This window comes from Haliotis cracherodii, unplaced genomic scaffold, assembly GCF_022045235.1.
Source record: "Haliotis cracherodii isolate W230 unplaced genomic scaffold, xgHalCrac1.p SCAF_16, whole genome shotgun sequence".
In the NCBI taxonomy this organism is placed as follows: Eukaryota; Metazoa; Mollusca; class Gastropoda; order Lepetellida; family Haliotidae; genus Haliotis; species Haliotis cracherodii.
In genome coordinates this window covers 23,939,989-23,958,228 of record NW_027266271.1, presented here as the reverse complement: position 1 = coordinate 23,958,228, position 18,240 = coordinate 23,939,989, and the positions used below count along the sequence as shown (strand labels likewise).

General features: G+C 41.1%; 1 protein-coding gene across 1 annotated transcript in view; it reads left to right on the top strand.

Annotated features, from left to right (window-relative positions):
- The window catches only part of LOC139463960 (uncharacterized), a 28,647-nt gene extending 11,160 nt beyond the window's left edge, over positions 1 to 17,487 (top strand). Inside the window, exons 2-3 of the mRNA XM_071245431.1 lie at positions 11,512 to 11,715; positions 16,841 to 17,487. Of these exons, the coding sequence (XP_071101532.1) occupies positions 11,512 to 11,715; positions 16,841 to 17,084 (448 nt within the window). The 3' untranslated portion in view covers positions 17,085 to 17,487. The remainder of the gene's footprint in view (positions 1 to 11,511; positions 11,716 to 16,840) is intronic.
- Positions 17,488 to 18,240: the final 753 nt, after the last annotated feature.

Genomic DNA, 18,240 nt, shown 5'->3' with positions numbered 1-18,240 from the left:
ACGATCTTAGTCGGGCTCTTATACTACGGCGGGGTCAACCTGTGCCTTAATGCCTTGTTGCCTGTTCATGTCCCTTGTGGTGAGTGTCGTACCGGGTTGTGTGTTTGTGACACCCGGAGAAAGCTCATTAATTTATTTATTACTGATTCCCAAAGAAAGTGTTTCATCACACCGCTGTCACGTTAAATCTGACACTGGTGAGATGGGCCTACAAGTTGAACACCTCGGTGCCTTATCTTGCGATAAAATTCGTTGAGGCCGCGAAAAGGTGAAATGTTTGGTATAATATTCTCTCTGCTTAATATACAAATGGCAAATTAGAGCTTACACGGTGATGATAAATGCACTCTTTGAACGATATCTACTGATAGATCAAGGCATCTTAAAGCAACCCGATGCAGGGATCACATAATCAAGACATTATGAGACATTCCTTGTGAGCCTTAAAAACATATATATTTTCTGAGAGGATTACGGTTGCGCTATTCGTAGTGTAGTGTTTCTTACGGTATATACATTCACTTGTTTTACGCACAAAACGTCAACGCTAGAGAAGTACGTCATAAGAATAATGCTGTATGAAAAAGCATTGGATGAAGACTATGTAGAAAAAATGTCCTTGACCGTTCATCAATTATAATCAAGCATCGCGTCATCATTATTGTTTGTCCATCGGTGAAACGATTTCCGTTTTAGTTGAGAACTGTTCTTTGAATAGCGAATGGGGTATATCGGTCCTTGAAGATGACAGGTATAATAATGTGATGTAATTCGTGAATCTGACGCAGGTATAGACTACGGGACGAAATGTGTCATTATTATGTGAGGACGAAAGTAAAAACTGTTGGCAAACATTTCTGCTGATACTACATTTTAATCTCATTGAACAGTAATTCAAATGTTCATTAAAGCTATTTTTTGTGAGTTCATGTCAGTCTAAATCGAGAACCTCGCACCCTAGGTCCGACGTCAGATAAAACAAGTGATATGTCAATTAAACAACTCTATACGTTATCGGTCAAGATGCCGGCAGGTCAGAGGGGCAGTTTAAATGTCAATCACTCGGAAGCTCTATCGTTGCAAGTAAGTACTTAATGTCAGGCGTATTAAATAATCAACATTAGGTCTGATATACAACTTCCTGACCACAGGTATTCCTCTATCCGACCAATATGTGAGGTTTATGAGCTGGAACGTCATCAACGTGGCATAGATATCTCGGATTCCTGAATAGCAGGTTGGGCATGCAGGATTCAATTTTTTGTCGAATTTCCTAGGCCGTCGTATACAAGTGCAGTTTATTCACGCAAACAAAACATCAATTCCTCAAACATCTGACTCTTCAAATTGTTCATGTCCACTGAAATAGATGAACTGAACTTGACGAATACTGATCTATTCCACAGTACCTTACTAACGGCATATAATAAATCATATATGTTATATTAACAGTTATATACCTTGTGGCGATATCTTTGTATGCCAGAGCAAGTCCTATTGCTTTCAAGACCATGGTCGTTTGCTTATGGCGTTCTCTCCCCATGCCTTGTTCACTATGTACCCAACTACCAACGGTCATGGGTCGAGACATCTTTACAGCGTTAGGGAAACATTCGTTCGATGTCCAGGTACCTCCTCTGGTTGTCCAGGCTCCGGGATATCGTAAAACCAACAAGACTATGAACTTCTCATTTGGTGGGGGTATACTGCCAAAGATGTCTGAAACAATAAAGCTCTGTATTAACAAATGTGAACTTCCTTCATTCATACATGTCTACTATTGGAAGAGTCTGTAGTCAAAAGGTCTTACTTGCTTCTTTGAGTTATACCACTCGTGAAGATCCGGGTTAAAACAGGCCTTCAGCAACCCATGCTTATCATTAAAGGCGACTATGCTTGTCGTAAGAGGCGACTAATGGGATCGGGTGGCCAGGCTCGCTGACTTGGTTGATGCATGTCATCGTATCCCAATTGCGTGGATTATTGCTCACGATGTCAATCACTGGATTGTCTAGTCCAGACACGATTATTTACAGACCGCCATATAGCTTGAATATTGCTGAGTTAAACAACAAACAAACAAACATTGATTCTAACCATTCGATGTTCAGGTACCTAGTCGCGGTTCAACTGGTTTTTATTTCTAAATTCCATGTCCCGGTCCGACACCCTGCCAATATACCCCCAGTACCGTGTCTGAAGATGACCATGCTGAGTCATAAGAATGGGTCACAAGTCCAAATTTATAAGTAGCCCTACGGAAGCAGACCTTCCCATGGGACATTGTAACATTTCACACATCTCTGATATACAATTCCCATTGAAACCCACACGTCTCTTTCCGCATCCTTTCACTTGTCCTACCTTGTTTGTTTGGACTATGTAACGCACTTTCACTCTCAGTCCGTCTCAGGTCCATTCCGCTATTTGTGTAACCCACTTACAAAATGTCGACTAAATGTTACTAATTGACAAGCCTTGCCTTTCCCTGTCACAATTCCTTCTCTCTTTCTTCCTTCGGAATTTCCGGACAAGTTGACCCTGTCAATCAATGGCAGTGATATTTATAGCATCCGTAATGTGTTGATTGACATGGCGCAAATCATACATTTAATTACCATACAGGTTATACATATAAGGCGCGTCTCATTACGAGTATGATCTAATATGTATATGTACCTTATAGTCGCGAAAGTACGAATCATTTGGCCCAGTGAATTCTCTACCTGGTATTTAAAAAAATAGTTTTAAATTTATCAAGAGTTGCTTGTGATGATTGGTTAAGAGGTTACAATAAAATTATCATATATACAGCAGTTAGTAGCACGATACCGGCCTGATAATTGATATGTCATTTTCTTTAGAACATTCGCCGATATTGATTTTCGAACATACAAATATCCATAAAACCTTCAATAAATTCCATTTGCTAATATGTTAGCTCACAAGTTCTAATTTATATTTCCTGGTGTCGTTATCCTAATGAAGAAGTCGTTCGAACTATAAACATTGCTGTACGCTCCACATGAACATATCGCGATGTATATTCGTCCAGCTTTAACTTTTCACACTATATCTAGGTATAAATCACATATAGTTAATCTTTAGCATATCTCAGTGTTATCACTGCCTAACAGGAAGTCTCGTCCACGTCCATGCTGGGAACAGAAGGAGGTCTGTGCTGCACGGGCATGACGAACGGGTCAAGTTAACAGTATCTGCGATATGTCATATTCAATGGACTTAAACAACACCCGTGATAACATATTTATAGTGTCCATGTATTCGTGAAATACACACATCGCACACATTGACATACAAAACCATTGTCATTACTTATGATCGTATCCCTTATCTAATGTGTTAGACAATGTGCTTATTTCATGATTATGGAATACATGATATAGATATGGGTGTCGTTATACAAAGCGATCTTAGCGATAAGGTGATCGTAACGCCCTTACCTTAACATAGACGTACGACGTTCGTAGCTCTAAGGTTGTTTGGTACAACGGCAGCATGGCCTACACTATCACAATATATAAGTAGCAGAGTCGCCCTTGTATTCAAATAATATTGTATGTGTATGCTCAATTCAACATTTTCACTTAAGTCATTTGAGAGAATTGCAAAACGACCTATTCATTACATCTTAGGACCGTCTACGTGGTCTAGTGGATAGAGCCTCTGCCCGGAGAGCGGAAGATCGTTGGTTCGATCCCCGGTCGTATCATACCAAAAGACATTAAAATGATGGTACTTATTGTTAGCCTGCCTGGTGCTAGGCATTAGGGGATAAAAGAAGACTGGTCCTCACGGAGACAGTATAAGTACAACACACAAACACACACGCACATTAAACCCCATTGCACCTAATTACATTACATCTTAACACAACTTAAGGTATTTACTTGTGCAAATTATAATTGGTGGTCTACCAACTTTCAATGTAGAAAACTATAGTTTTATCAAATGCTACCATACCGTGAGAAGATGTTTCGGCGGCGAATGTGTTTTTAAATTTTTAATGAATGGGAAGTTTTGAAGGAAAGTATCAGAAATAATTCAGATGGATATCATTACGGTAAACAGATTACAGGTCCAGTTCGAAGCATATAAAGAAACTGTGTCGGTCGTAGCTTGACATGTCACTGTGTCATCCTCTTTATACAACATCGGCAGGCTAAAAGCAGATACTGCAAATATTGGCTCGCCTCAAGTAGTATTTAGACTGGGATTCTCCAAGTAATGTGACTGCTATCCGTAAAACTGAACACGTTGTGAGACAACAAGCGTGTACTGGTCAGAGTTCAACTTGAATGGTGTCTTTGCCAGTTGAGGATCTTCTCGTAGTGTGTGTTTTGTCTCTCATTAGTGCAAGGAATTTGAAGGAAAGTTGTATGTGAGTGTCAAACGCCATGATACGATGAGCTGAGATTGTATTAACACTGCTGAACAATATTTCAGGTATATCCCGGCCTTGAACTATTATAATGTAGGAGGGAGAAATCAAACTGACACAGCCTGTAGATATTTACTTCTTGGTTGAACACATGATGCGAGGTGAAATGGGGTTTAACGTGCACTTATGCATGCAGGATGCGTATGTGTAGCTGCTTGTACTAGTCCAGACTACACCGATTTCAGTGCTAGCCCACTGAGATACCATGTCGCAGTTTAACATGGATACCTCACTCCGAGCCGATCAGTCCTTGTGTTATCGAGCGTTAGGCAGGGTAACAAAAAATACTGATCTCTGCGCAGGGCATTGCATTGATTTAGACAAGGCCAGCTGTGTCCCATCAGCGGGAATAGTGAGTGAGTTGAACATTTACGGCGCTACAGCAATATTATCTCTGGATATAATACTTTCATTGTTATATGATAGACGGTACTCTTCTCATAACATACCGACGTAGAAATGTAGATGCTTTTTTTCAAAGATCACACCCATAACCTCTGTGCTCAGTACACGGGCACTGTTGTCGAATCCTCGGATACTGGGTGGTTACGTGAAATAATTGGTATAGCTATTAATTACCTGCAATTGTCGGTGTACAAACGGTCTCATCCCTATTATAAAACAATCGCACTTAACAATTTTGAATGTTGCACAAGTCCTAAAGCCTTGCTTGACCCCAGTCATCATCATGCTCGTGTGCTGGTCAAGCACCAGGGTTAGATGCCGACATCACTAAGGTATCCGTATATTGCCCGGTCTGGATCGTTGCTCTTACTTTCAACCACTGGTTTGCCTGGTCTAGAATCGATTATTTTACAAACCGCCGTCACATAGCTGGAATATGGCTTAGTGCGGCGTTAAACAACAACAACTAAAAAGATATTCGATGACGCACAGACCCATGTGATGTATGCGTTGCATTATAGCTAGATTGTTGCTAGCAGGCAGTGGGTGTAAAAACACATTTCTGCTTATGAAGCATCCATTTTATAACAGTGCTACATGTGCCCAACAGCAGAGCGGCATACAAAGGACGTTATGTTTCCCATATGATAGATATATTGTCAGTATACGGGCATTGTAGCCGGGGGGTCCTTGGGTGGTTACATGTGCGTGTCCGAAATAATTGGAAGAGCAATTAATTGCCTGCAGTTGTCTGGATACGAATGAGATAACGCTCTGGGAATATAGGTTATTATGTTGCCAGTTTTGTAAGGACGTTAACGCTTGGAGTATAATATATCTTTTATACGGTAAAAAGTAATTAACGCAGCGTCGACCTTCGAAGCGTGGAGATTATCAAAATTCACATCTTTCTCTCGATATCCTTAGAACCATATACAGAATATACATTTTTCAAGATATCGCAACAAGCATAAGTTTCAAATTTTGTTCAATATCTGATGTTATATGTTTCCCAGTTCTGATGTACGATACACACAAATGCTTCACCATACCCGCCCAGGAAATATACTGAAAGTATCAATTAGATGTAAGAACTGATATAGATTGATTAGTATTGCAATATTCATGGTCATAATATTTGTCCCTTATTAACAAGTCAAGCCTTCGCACATATAGTCTGTAACCCATTCTGTCAATGAAACTATAAAAACAACATGGTCAAACATGTGGGTGTAATGTCCTACTGTCACTGTACAAGTGTTGAGGCCTAATCCGCCCAGGTGATCTCGAACTATTGATTTGCTACACGTGTCGATACCGCATTTCTGTCTTCAGTGGGGAGAACGTGGATTTCCACGTTGTTTTTGTGTGTGTGGAACAGCTGGTACCCGATAGCATCAGTGACACTTAACAGACATGTGTTGCAGAGATTTGGATAACATTGTCGTTTGTGACTCGTGTGGTTTATTGTTGTCACTTTTACACACAATATGCATAGCACCCATGTAGTAGTTATTGTTTTCGAAATACGCTTTGTTTGGAGAAACATAATACACACATGTACAAAGGTGTCAGCGGTGCATGGCTTTCGAAACATGAAAACAAGAAAGGTGCTAGCTATGCATGACTGTATTTATTACTGTGTTGTGCTTGCTAGAAAAAATATCATAGTTGTTTCCGTTGTACATAACAGATCGTTTTGCACATATGCACATTGGTTTCGTGAATACTAGGCATGATCATATTTATATTGTGACGTTGTGCAAACGGGTGGAGCGACACGCGCACGCACACACGCACACGCACGCACACACACGCGCGCGCGCGCGCACACACACACGCACACGCACGCACACACACACACACACATGAAATTCTCCATGTGTGATTGTGTCAAGAAACCATGCCAACTAAGACCGGTGCTTTGCCTTTCACTTCTTCCGAAATACATTAGTTTTCAAAATTGTACTGTTTAATATTAACAGGAAACCGGTGTTTTAGCCTAAGTATCATCATTGCGTATCAAACTTTGTTTGTATCGTCTTGTTCTCGTGTCGAAAATGATTATCCATACCAAGCTGCAATATGAATGCACTGCTCTTAATGTTTGATTTGCCGTCACAACATATTAAGCCCTCCGTGTGAATGTACTGTGTATGTTCTGTGAATGTGCTCTGAATGCATTGAGAATTCACTTCTCTTAATGTTTGATTTGTGGTCACTACGTGTTAAGCCATCGCTGTGAATGTACTGTTGATATATCTGTTCACACTGATAACCCAACCCTTCCTAAACATCTGGCGTATACGTTAAGACAGGAAGCGTTTGATAAATAGTCCCGAATTATCAATATATAAATCAACGAACCTGTCTGTAGGGATATCAATTCATCGACAGCGTGTATTCGATAAAACAGTGGTCTATATTGCTGACAAATGTAAGAGCTTAGAATGTTTTAATTAACATTCTATCATTAACAACAGTATATCGTTATGTTTATATTTTTTGGAACTAGTATCTGTTGTGATTCCCAGAAGTATGGCAATACATTGTGCCACGGTACGAGTAACGTATCCTCAGGTCATGCCTCAATGCAGAGGATACATGTGTAGAATTCAATAAGGACATTTTTGTCATATAAACATGACTATAAACTATACCTTCTGTCTGTACATACAACAGGTTATATGACATTGTTAGCTTAAATGAATCAAGGTAATTATACAGTTCCCGGGTTAGAATACAATTCCTCGACATGATAACTGTCACATTGCCACGTTTCGTATAGTGCTTTTTCCGTCGAGACACGACCCGTGAAGATCCGGGGTAGACTAGGTCTTCAGCAACCCATGCTTGCCGTAAAAGGCGACTATGCTTGTCGTAAGAGGCGACTAACGGGATCAGGTGGTCAGGCTCGCTGACATGGTTGAAGTATGTCATCGATCCCAATTGCGTGGAACGGTGCTCAGGACATCACTCACTGGATTGTCTGGTCCAGACTCCATTATTTACAGACCGCCGCCATATAGCTGGAATATTGCTGAGTGCGGCGTTAAACAACAAACCAAACCAAACCAAACCGTCGAGACACTCTCGTCACAACATGGCTGGAATATTGCCGATGTAACGTAAAATTTAACTTACTCACTCACTCTGTTGAGATACGTATAGTTTTGCGACAAAATGTATCTTTAGAACCTAAGTTCATAGAGGGCAGTTACTTGTTTAAGGAGTATGTGAATGTGTCAGATATAGCTGTGTAGAAGGTGTTCACGGACAGACGGGATACATGTCGTATTCACTTGGAGATACCCATGCAGCTCCTCTCCTTGTTATTTGTGAAGTAACGGTGGTTCTCGGTGATCATTACTTGACATGGAACACACACAAACTCTCATTTATATATTAACCTTTTATCTTTACTTGTTCTCAGTGCTATCTTCCATGTTTACAAGTGCTATCTGTCGGTGATAATGACGCTCCCAAGTCTCAAGGCTGTAGTGACATTACACAGAGACAGCACGCAACGACAACACCACTGCACCATTGTAAATACACCAAGTTGTTAGCGTTCAGGGACAGTACTGACTAGCTATGCTTGTGTCGTGGATCTGTGATGGTCTCACGTTGTACAGTAAAACCACCTTGTCCGGAAACACGTCTTGTCGGACTGGTACTGTTGGAAACGTTAACGTTGTATATGTATGTGTTGTATGAAGGAAGGTGTACACAAACCCATACCCGTGTTTCGTTAATCCGATTTTTTCTCTCGTGAGAAAGCGATCTTAGCCTAAGAAGATAGCTTTTTTGAAACGGGGCCATGGTTACAGTTTTTCTCTGCGTAGCGCAATCTAACCCCGTTAGGCCTGGTGACAGCTTTTCTCTGTATTTTGCAAATTCCGCTTTCTGGACATTAATTCTCGAAAGGTCCACACATACTACAGTAACTTATACCTATGATTCGCATTAATCAGGTTGATGAAGTCAGCGTGTTGTTTGTCATTAGCTACATCACAATAAAGCGCACATTCTTGTCCAAGAAAAGGTGAACTGGCATTGGGCTTTTGTTTGGCGAGTTATGAGGCTGCACTGGTACCAGGTATCTAAAGAATGTGTCGTCTGAAAGTTGAAATGAATGTGTGGAGTGCATGGAGTTTAAAATGTCACCATACACTACGACTAATACTTCCCCAACAAACTGCATGACCCACACATCCCTGAACATCGCCTGTCTGCATCATGCAGGTTGTCTGTTATGAACAACACCCTTCAGCGTCCAGGTAAACACGAATATGACCTCGGATCTCCCTTTATTGTGATAAATACTTTGGATGCCAAAATACTGGTGCGTGTTTTCATAAAGTTAATACACCTTGCTCCACGTATTATGTTACCTGTGGGTTGTCATGACCTGTGATGATAGTACACCTACGTATGCGAGCATAACTAGAGCGAAAACAGGCTGCCCTAGCCATCATGTCCCTGTAGGATGCTTGTTTGACAGGTTGCAGTGGCATGCTTCGATGAACGACGACAGAAGCTAGTGACTGTAACTAGCCAGCTCATGTGGAGTGATGGGTTCCCATATACTCGGAGGGAAAGTATTTTATCTGAAATTAGGCATGGCAGATAAATAAGAAAGGGAGCGTTACTGCACAAGATATGTTTTGAGTCAACGATTGTTTAAAATGTGAGGCTGGTTTCATAACTTTAAAGCAACCGGTACTACTGTCATATATGGCTGTTTTTCTAAACATATCAATGACAAACCTTGTGACAAATGTATGATAACATATACATATCACATGTTATATCATCGGTATACGCAGTTATCCCAACATCAGTTATATTGTACAACTATACATGTATTGATGATGAAAATGAGAGTATATGTGTTGCCGAAGGTAAAAGTGTTTCATCCGAATGCCTCTGGGATTAACTACAGAGGCACAGGTGACAACTAAGGCGGTGATACTCAGTACACCATACTGGCTCATATGCCCCCTGCTATTAATATGCATGGCTACGCACGGGCCTCTTATCGGTGTGAAATGTCATTACACGTCCATCTGTGCTGCTCTGCTGGTCACTGTAGATATATCACGGTATCTTATCGCCGCTGTACATCTCAATATCCTCGTGTACAAATTGGAGTGAAGTGCCATACATTCATAACATATATATGAACAAATTGGATACTTTCTCGCATGTTCATACAGATGGCGAAGCCGTGTTGGCTGCTACCTAACGCATCTGTTTTAATAGGCTAATGATCATAAACAAAATATGGTCCGTTTCGACTGGTTATTCTCTTGCGTTGACGTTTTAGGTTATATTGAGCTTACGGATGTATAATTAGTTATGTTTATTTTAGGTAGAATCTATACCATTTCAAGACCATTCTACGGCACTGAGTCACTTTTTTGATTATCATGATATTACTACGATAATTCCTTTAACGGTGTCCATTTAGGCAGCATGCTCTGGGAAATTGCCATCTAAGTTTCTTTACAGCTCATCATAAACATACGACCCATAGCCTCTATGCATGCCCTCTAATTGTAATGGGGCGGTCGGGTAGCCTAGCGGTTAAAGCGTTCGCTCGTCACGCCGAAGACCCGGGTTCGTACCAAACATGGGTACAATGTGTGAAGCCCATTTCTGGTGACCCCCGCCGTGATATTGCTGGAATATTGCTAAAAGCTAAAACCATACTCACTCACTCACTCTAATTGTAATGGTCATGATCATAACATATTATGCATTATTTTGCTGTAAAGTAGGTTTATTCAACTATGTAATGTTTATGGAGAAAAGTCGGGTTGCTGTACTCCTGTGCATGGTTTGAAGTGTGAGAAGGTTTTGGCCTCTGTCATCATTATCCTCTGTGGATGGTGCTCAGAAAAGTAATGGTACTGTATGTCCGTTAAATACAAATTTGCGAGTGGCAACACAGCCCTTTCTTGCGTACTCAGTCCCTCGGTATCATGTGCACGCTGCAATTAACGGGATATACGAGATCCATTACATGTTTGGGGAACCTCTTTAGCCTTATATATTACTTCTTGTAAGGCTATAAAAGCACTTCATACAAATAGTATATGGCGCCTAGGATGACCAACATATGTTCTTGTTGACCATGATATAAATAATGTCACTGACATATCTCATTCGACTGTTCACACATATACGTCATCACTATAACAAGGATGGCATTTCTACTATGTTCTTTGTAATACTGGTGTCATAAATTAACGCTCTAGTGGCATCATTTTAACATCGAATACTCTTACATTTAGCGTCACTATTCAATAAATAATTTGTTTGATAAGAAGGAAAATAGGTTAACCTACACTTCAATAACTCAGTCTTAACATGGACAAACTTTGGCATCATAAAGTAGTTAGAAAGTTCTTAAAACGAATGTACTGTTGACCCGTGTCCTAGATGAACATAACAAACAGGTGGTGAGATGGCTTAGCGGTTCGCTCGTCACCTCGAAGGGCCATGTTCGATTCCCGGGATGGGTACAAAATATGAAACCCATGAATGGTGTGTACCCGGCTTAATATTGCTGGAATATTGCTAAGAAGCGATGTAAAACTCACTCACTCACATCACGTTTGATTCTTCTTGTGTTACAGGAAGGAAGTCGAGCAGATGTTTGACAAATACGTGACCAACTTCACTCGGCGCCTGAAGAAAGACGCAGCCCTGAACATGCTGGAGAAGGAGTTCAGTCTCTCGGAGGAGGAAGCCGACATCATCTTTGGCGTATTCGACAAAGATCAAAATAACGAACTCAGCTTGTGGGAGTTTAACCAGTTCTACAACACCATTGGTGGGGAGTAAGTACTGAATAATTATTGTCATGGTGACCTTGTAGTGGAATCTTTACCTTTTCTCTGAAGTATTTCCCAAGATCTCACTTCGTTGGCTAACATATGTGTATCCGGGGAATCCCTGTATAGTCACCAGTATCTCATTGCCCACTAAAGATGACCCGGCCCGAAAAGTTGGCTGATCACGAGTCGGGGTAGTCGCTGTACAAGATCACTTTTCACTGATTTGTCTGGTCCAGAGTCAATTAGTTACTTGCCGCTGTCATATAGATGGAATATTGCTGGCTACCGCATTAAAAATATTAATTCACAGTCACTCACTATATCGGAAGATATGTGGTAGACCTGTATGTGTTTATGTCGTGTATTTTTTTCTGACGGTGGCGTAAAACAGCATGCACTCAGTAATTTGTAGACCTGCACGTGGGGTATTTCGTGTGAATATTGCTGACTTCAGTGTTCAAAGACGTGCACTCACTCACTCTGTTACATCATGCAAATATGTAGACTTGTGGTTCGAACACAGCTAGAACACAGTGTTGTAAGGGAATGTTATATGTTTAACTTAAATATAGGAAAGATGTGACTCTCGTTAAATAACAGTCGAATTGGTACATATCAAACTTCAGTCTATCTTCCGTGTAAAAAATAAACATTAAATAACAATCGAAAGAATAGGACAAACAATACATAATACTATCAGTTCCCTGTAAAAAAAGTGTTCTGTCTGAAAGCACTTTTGATTTCATTTGTAAAACTTCCATTTGCACTACACGACTGTGACCTAGTCTTCAGTATTCAGAGTCTGAACATAGATTAGCCGCCCACTTGCAGTTTAACAAACAAAGGCCAAAAGTAAAATTGTATGGACCAGGTGGCATATTTGCGAAAGATCATGGGGATTATGGCCCTTACATTTTATACATGGCGCGAAGGTAAACTGGCTTCTCACGACCTGGTTCACGTTTGACCTCAGTTCTCTCTGAACATGAGGAGAGGATATATATTCATATGAAAGAAACGCTTTCGGATGGTATTTATAGGCAAGTTGATGTTCGTGGGGAACTAGTTAGGTCGGACATCGCAGTAATTATAAGTCGTGTGTGGTAGTGATCAGATTAACCATAGCAAGGGGTCGATCATTTAGTGATAGAGGCTGTTCTGCAGTGTTGTTTTAAAAAAAGAACCCGTACCGAAAATTCGGGATATAAATTTTGCCCTCAGCTTTTAAACAAAAATAAAGATCGGAACAAACACTAGACATGGTTGATGTCCTGCAAAATAATGTGTTGTGGTTAAAAACAAGTTGGCTTTTTCTTTCAGAATTATTTAATATGACTTTAAACGCTGACTGATTTTTTTTATGTCCCAGACAAACTCTCCCCCTTCCCTATCCACGTGCTACTTAATTTTCGACTACTTAATTCGAATTCATTCCTGCAATGACCCGTTTTCTCCCTTGTAAGAGAAAGTTTTCTAATGCAGAATATATAAGTGACATCTTACATGTGGAATTGCATGTGGTCACGTCGGCATATAAAGAAAAAATGTCTTTGCTGTATAATTGCCTATGTCAAAATATTGCATTCCTAAATACATTATTCAGAAAGACGAGTCTGATTCACGACAACTTTGTTTGCGCCGGAGGTGACACTGTTTGTCGTGCACTTTCAGGTGTTGGACGTCCTTGTAAACAGAGGTTGCCGTTAGTACCCAGAGCACGTGGCTAGTGTTTACTGTTTCTCGTAATCTCGCTGTAATTGGTGGCTCTTCGCGGTATACAATAGTGGCTTAGCGTCAGTACAATATATGGTGGTTCTGAAATATCAAGCTGTTTGTACGAGCTGGTGTGCTTTAGTCTCGCGTAGTCTGGTGACCCTGCACCCAAACTTGACTCTTCACTCCTGAATCTGAAATTACAAACTTTCAACGTACACAATAAGTATGATATCAGGCTGATTTATTGTGTACGGATGCTAAAGTTCACGTTCAAGACACAGCTAGTATTTATCAATATATATATGATAGTAATATACTGTTGCTTGTGTGTATCTAAGTAATAAAAGAGTGCGTTTTAAGCTCGCGAACCTTGTAGAAAGAGGTGTTATTTAAATGGTCTTGATTTGAAGAAGTACAGTATGCTAACAAGATTCTGGACTGATGCTTTCTTGCATCAACAATATTCCATCTATAGGAAGACGTTAATATTCGAGTGTGGACGAGACAAACCAGTGATTACTATTATGAACAACTCCCCACGCCTGGGGCACGATGACACGCAATCACCCAAGATATTACATATTAGAATCAATGCAATATTACCATATATTTTATGGTCTCTGGTGTAAAGAAGCCTGAAGACTACTTGCAGCTTTTCTCTTTCCCAAACTACTAAGCAAGGGCGTTAATTTACTCAAAAAGGGCAATCGTGGCTTAAGTGAGGCAGTCAGGAGAACGAGGTGTCGACACATGCTTTTACGAATGTGCACTGAACCACGCGTTTTATGTGGCCCTTTCCCATCGCACAGCATGGGACGACCGGGTTTCGCCCTGTGAATATGAATTCCATAAAGACATTATTGTCAACATAAAAGTAGGACTTTTCTTAATCTACACCTGACGTTTATTACTATTTATTAAACGCTACTCTGGAGAACAATAGGGCTTTTATAGCTTTTATATACATCATAAACAGAAATCTAAATAAACCAACGGCCACGTGGTGTTGTGATGGTATGTTGCCATTAGGAATCTTATACCACTCATTTACACCATCGCCTGTTTATCCTCTTCATGATAACATCGCCGGAAGTTACATGTTAATTATATGAACACTAATATTACACTTTACCGTACACTTAAACTGTAGGCGTCCCGTCTTCTACTACACGCTGTATATGAGTTGAGGTGAGGTGAAATGGGGTTTAACGTCGCGTCCAAGATTATTGCAGTTATATAGCGACGTGCATGCACGTGTGTGTGTGGCTGCTTGTACTAGACCGGACTGATGCCGATTTATAGTGCTAGCTCACTGAGATACCATGCCGCAGTTTAACATGAATACCCCACTCAGACACAGTATACTGACTCCGAGCCGATCAGTCCATGTTTAAGCCCCTTAATACCGCCTGCCAGACAGGGTAACAACAAGTACCATCTTTTAACGTCTTTTGGTATGAAGCGGCCGGGGATCGAACTCCGGACCTTCCGCTCTCCGGGCGGACGCTCTACCACAAGACCACGGAGGCGGTCACGTTGTATATGAAGCCACAAGAACAAGGACATACCTATAGAGTGAACTGTACTTGCCTTAATGTGTTATAGTTCAATGCCAGAATCATAAATAGATAACTACATATTCATCGAAATTATAAATGACTCCAGCTACATTCCACTTTCAACGTCACACCTACCGCTGTTATGAGTTCCGTACTCATTAGGGGTGTTATTTATTTCCTAACATGCACAACCTGAGAGCTACCGGTTAATGAGTGCGTATTTGGGTGTCGGCCCGTTTCCTTAATGTATTGCAAAGGCATTTGATCTTTTGTTAGGCCTGCCGTTGGAGTAAGCTGTTTCAACAAGGACATAATACAAATTCTGAACACAAAATTGCCTTTTCCCACGTCTGGAATCGATTTTCTACTTTAAAATTCTGTCCCCAATTGTTTACGTGTCAGGCAAAAGTCCAGATTGTCGTAATTGTCGATTAAGCATTGACGCCCGTTTGACAAACCGAGTCAATCAGCGTCATTGTTTTAATCACTTTCACCCAGTCCCTTCATTTTCAGTCGCGTCAAAGCACAAACTAGGTGGTCTAAATAACATGTTTATATTAAAACGGAAAATTATTCATACACTCAGTTGATTCTTAATCCTATGCATTGTTTTCTGTCAGTAATGTGTAAGTTTAATGCCCGCATATGCGTAAGTCACATTACTGTTGGCACAACGTTAAATTGATGAATTGACCTCTGAACGATTTTGGGGGTGGTCGGTTAGCCTAGTGGTTAAAGCGTTTGCTCTTCACGCCGAAGAACCGGGTTCGATTCCCGACATGGGTACATTGTTTGAAGCCCATTTCTGGTGTCCCCCGCCGTGATACTGCTATACTATTGCTAAAGCGGCGTAAAACCATACTCACTCACTGAACGATTATGCGTTACGGTCTGTTATGTACAGTGAACTTAATACACGAAGATGTGGAGATCGAGTGAGTGCCTGTTGAGTGCCACAGTCAGAAATTAGAGTTAGCAATATCGCTGAGTAATCGAGTCATGGACTAGCGAAGGTGAAACTGGGGGCACGGGTGGCCAAGTCGTCTAAGGCGTCGTGATTCGCTGTGCAGATTTGCCTCCCTTGGGCACGCCAGAAACCTATGATTGTGGGTTCGAATCCCGGTTCGCCCCAATTATACTCTATATGTTTCTAGGTTTGTCAGCGCCATAACCGTCCTCGTGGGTTTCACCGAAATGGTAAACGTCTGAGACCTGCATCACTTCGGGCTTTCCTCCCACATTAAGTTGACACGCCGTGATATAACTGGAATACTGTTAAAAGCGGCGTTAAACCCAACTCACTCACTCGAAGTTGAAACCAGGGCTGCATAGCACGAACTGCGAACGCCGTTGGGTACGATTGCCGTAAAAAGCGACTATGCTTGTCGTAAGAGACGACTAACGGGATCGGGTGGTAAGGCTCGCTGTCTTGGTTGAAGCGTGTCAGCGATCCCAATTGCGTTGGTCGATGCTCATGATATCTATCACTGGATTGTCTGGTCCTGATTCGATTATTTACAGACCGCCGTCATATAACTGGAGTATTGCTGGGTGCGGCGCAAAACAACAAACCAACCAACGTTGGGTACGATGGCACACTACCAGCCAGGTCACACATTGTAATCACCCAATCCCCATGTCAGCTCTTGTGAAACGTACAGGATACTGTGGACCTTTTATGCCCAGGAACTGAACGGGGCTGGTATGTCAGTACTGTTTCTTGAAAACATGGTCGTTTATCAAACACTGGCCGAGAGACAAAAGATGTTCGTCCTGTACAAATGTGTCCATTTATGATCTATTTCTAAATGTAAATTATTATTGTTTTTATCATTATTATTTCTTTTCCTCAGTGCCCACACATATCTCGCCATGTTCAACGACCTTCAAAAGGACCACACCGGCTTGGTGGACATCGAGCGTCTGTGGGATGTCCTGAAAGTTATGAAAACTGCCCAGGGCAACACCTTGGAAGAGAAGGACGTGGAGATGTTCATCAAGAGCACTGCTGGCAGCGAGAAGAAGATTGATCTGCCCAAGTTCATTAACCTCTTATGCCGAGTGAAGCTGTTCCGCGGTGGGGTGGAGGCCCACTAGTCGAGGAATCAACTGAAAGAGCAGACGACATACCAGAGTTCTGTGACGGGTGGACATGATTTGATTTTGTGAAAAACACTTTCATTGGCTCGAATCCGTTGACTATCACTGATATGATGAGGGATTTTTTAAATTGTGTTGGATTTCTTCGACCGATCCGTAAGAAGACCGTGTCAGGTTACCTGTGGACTTCTCTGCTTTATAGAGCCTAAAATAGCTTGACGTTTGATTATAGTGTAACTATTAATGAAACGTATCTCACACTAATTACAGAAATATCCAGAATGTAGAGTGTACATACCTGGTCTGTGACAAATACAAAATAGTCGAACAACAATAACGGCAATGTCCTGTACAGAGGATACAAATCTGCCCTGAAAACCAGTTTATGTTGTACCTTTTCAGGGGGCGGTGGGGGGGGTGGGGGGGGGGTTCAGTCCTACTATAAAACTAATTTTGATCTCAGGCTGTAATGATGCATAATAATGCAATAGAAAGTGACGCTGCAGAACACAGGCAGCATTAAATACACATTTAAAGAAATCATTTCAAACTAGGGCACTTCTGAAAGGCAGAACAGACTTCATTTGTTGGAACTAGGTGTATGAGGTTGGGAACTGGGTATGTTATGGTTGTTACTGTTGCATATTTAATTATGTCAACGATATAAATACTGAAACAATAAGATCCGTGCAAGTGTTGTATATTTTCCAATCACTTTATATATTGTGAAAATGTCAAATCACTGGCAACAATTGGGTGTCCCTGGCAGGTGTATAACCCTTAATATTGACACTTGTTCAGTGTATGTATGATACAATGTGATGCTAGTCTTCGGGTGACAGTGGCCCAAGGTGCCGTGTTATCTCCCGACATGACAAATAACACCTTCCTTGTCAGTCTGACTCTGTCTCTACATACTTCACGTGTTGAAGCATAACCTAAGATATTAAATCTTTGTCAGGACATTTGTGGTCACAATTGGCCAACAGATATCAAGGGAGACAACTCGTGTCAGATATTGAAATCAAGTGGTACTGGTGGTTGTACAACATATATTTTCTTTTAGAGTATCGCCTGCAAGTGTGACCAGATTATTGTAAATGAGATACAAAAGACAAGACCTTGGCTTTTTTCACAGTATGTCCTATAAAAT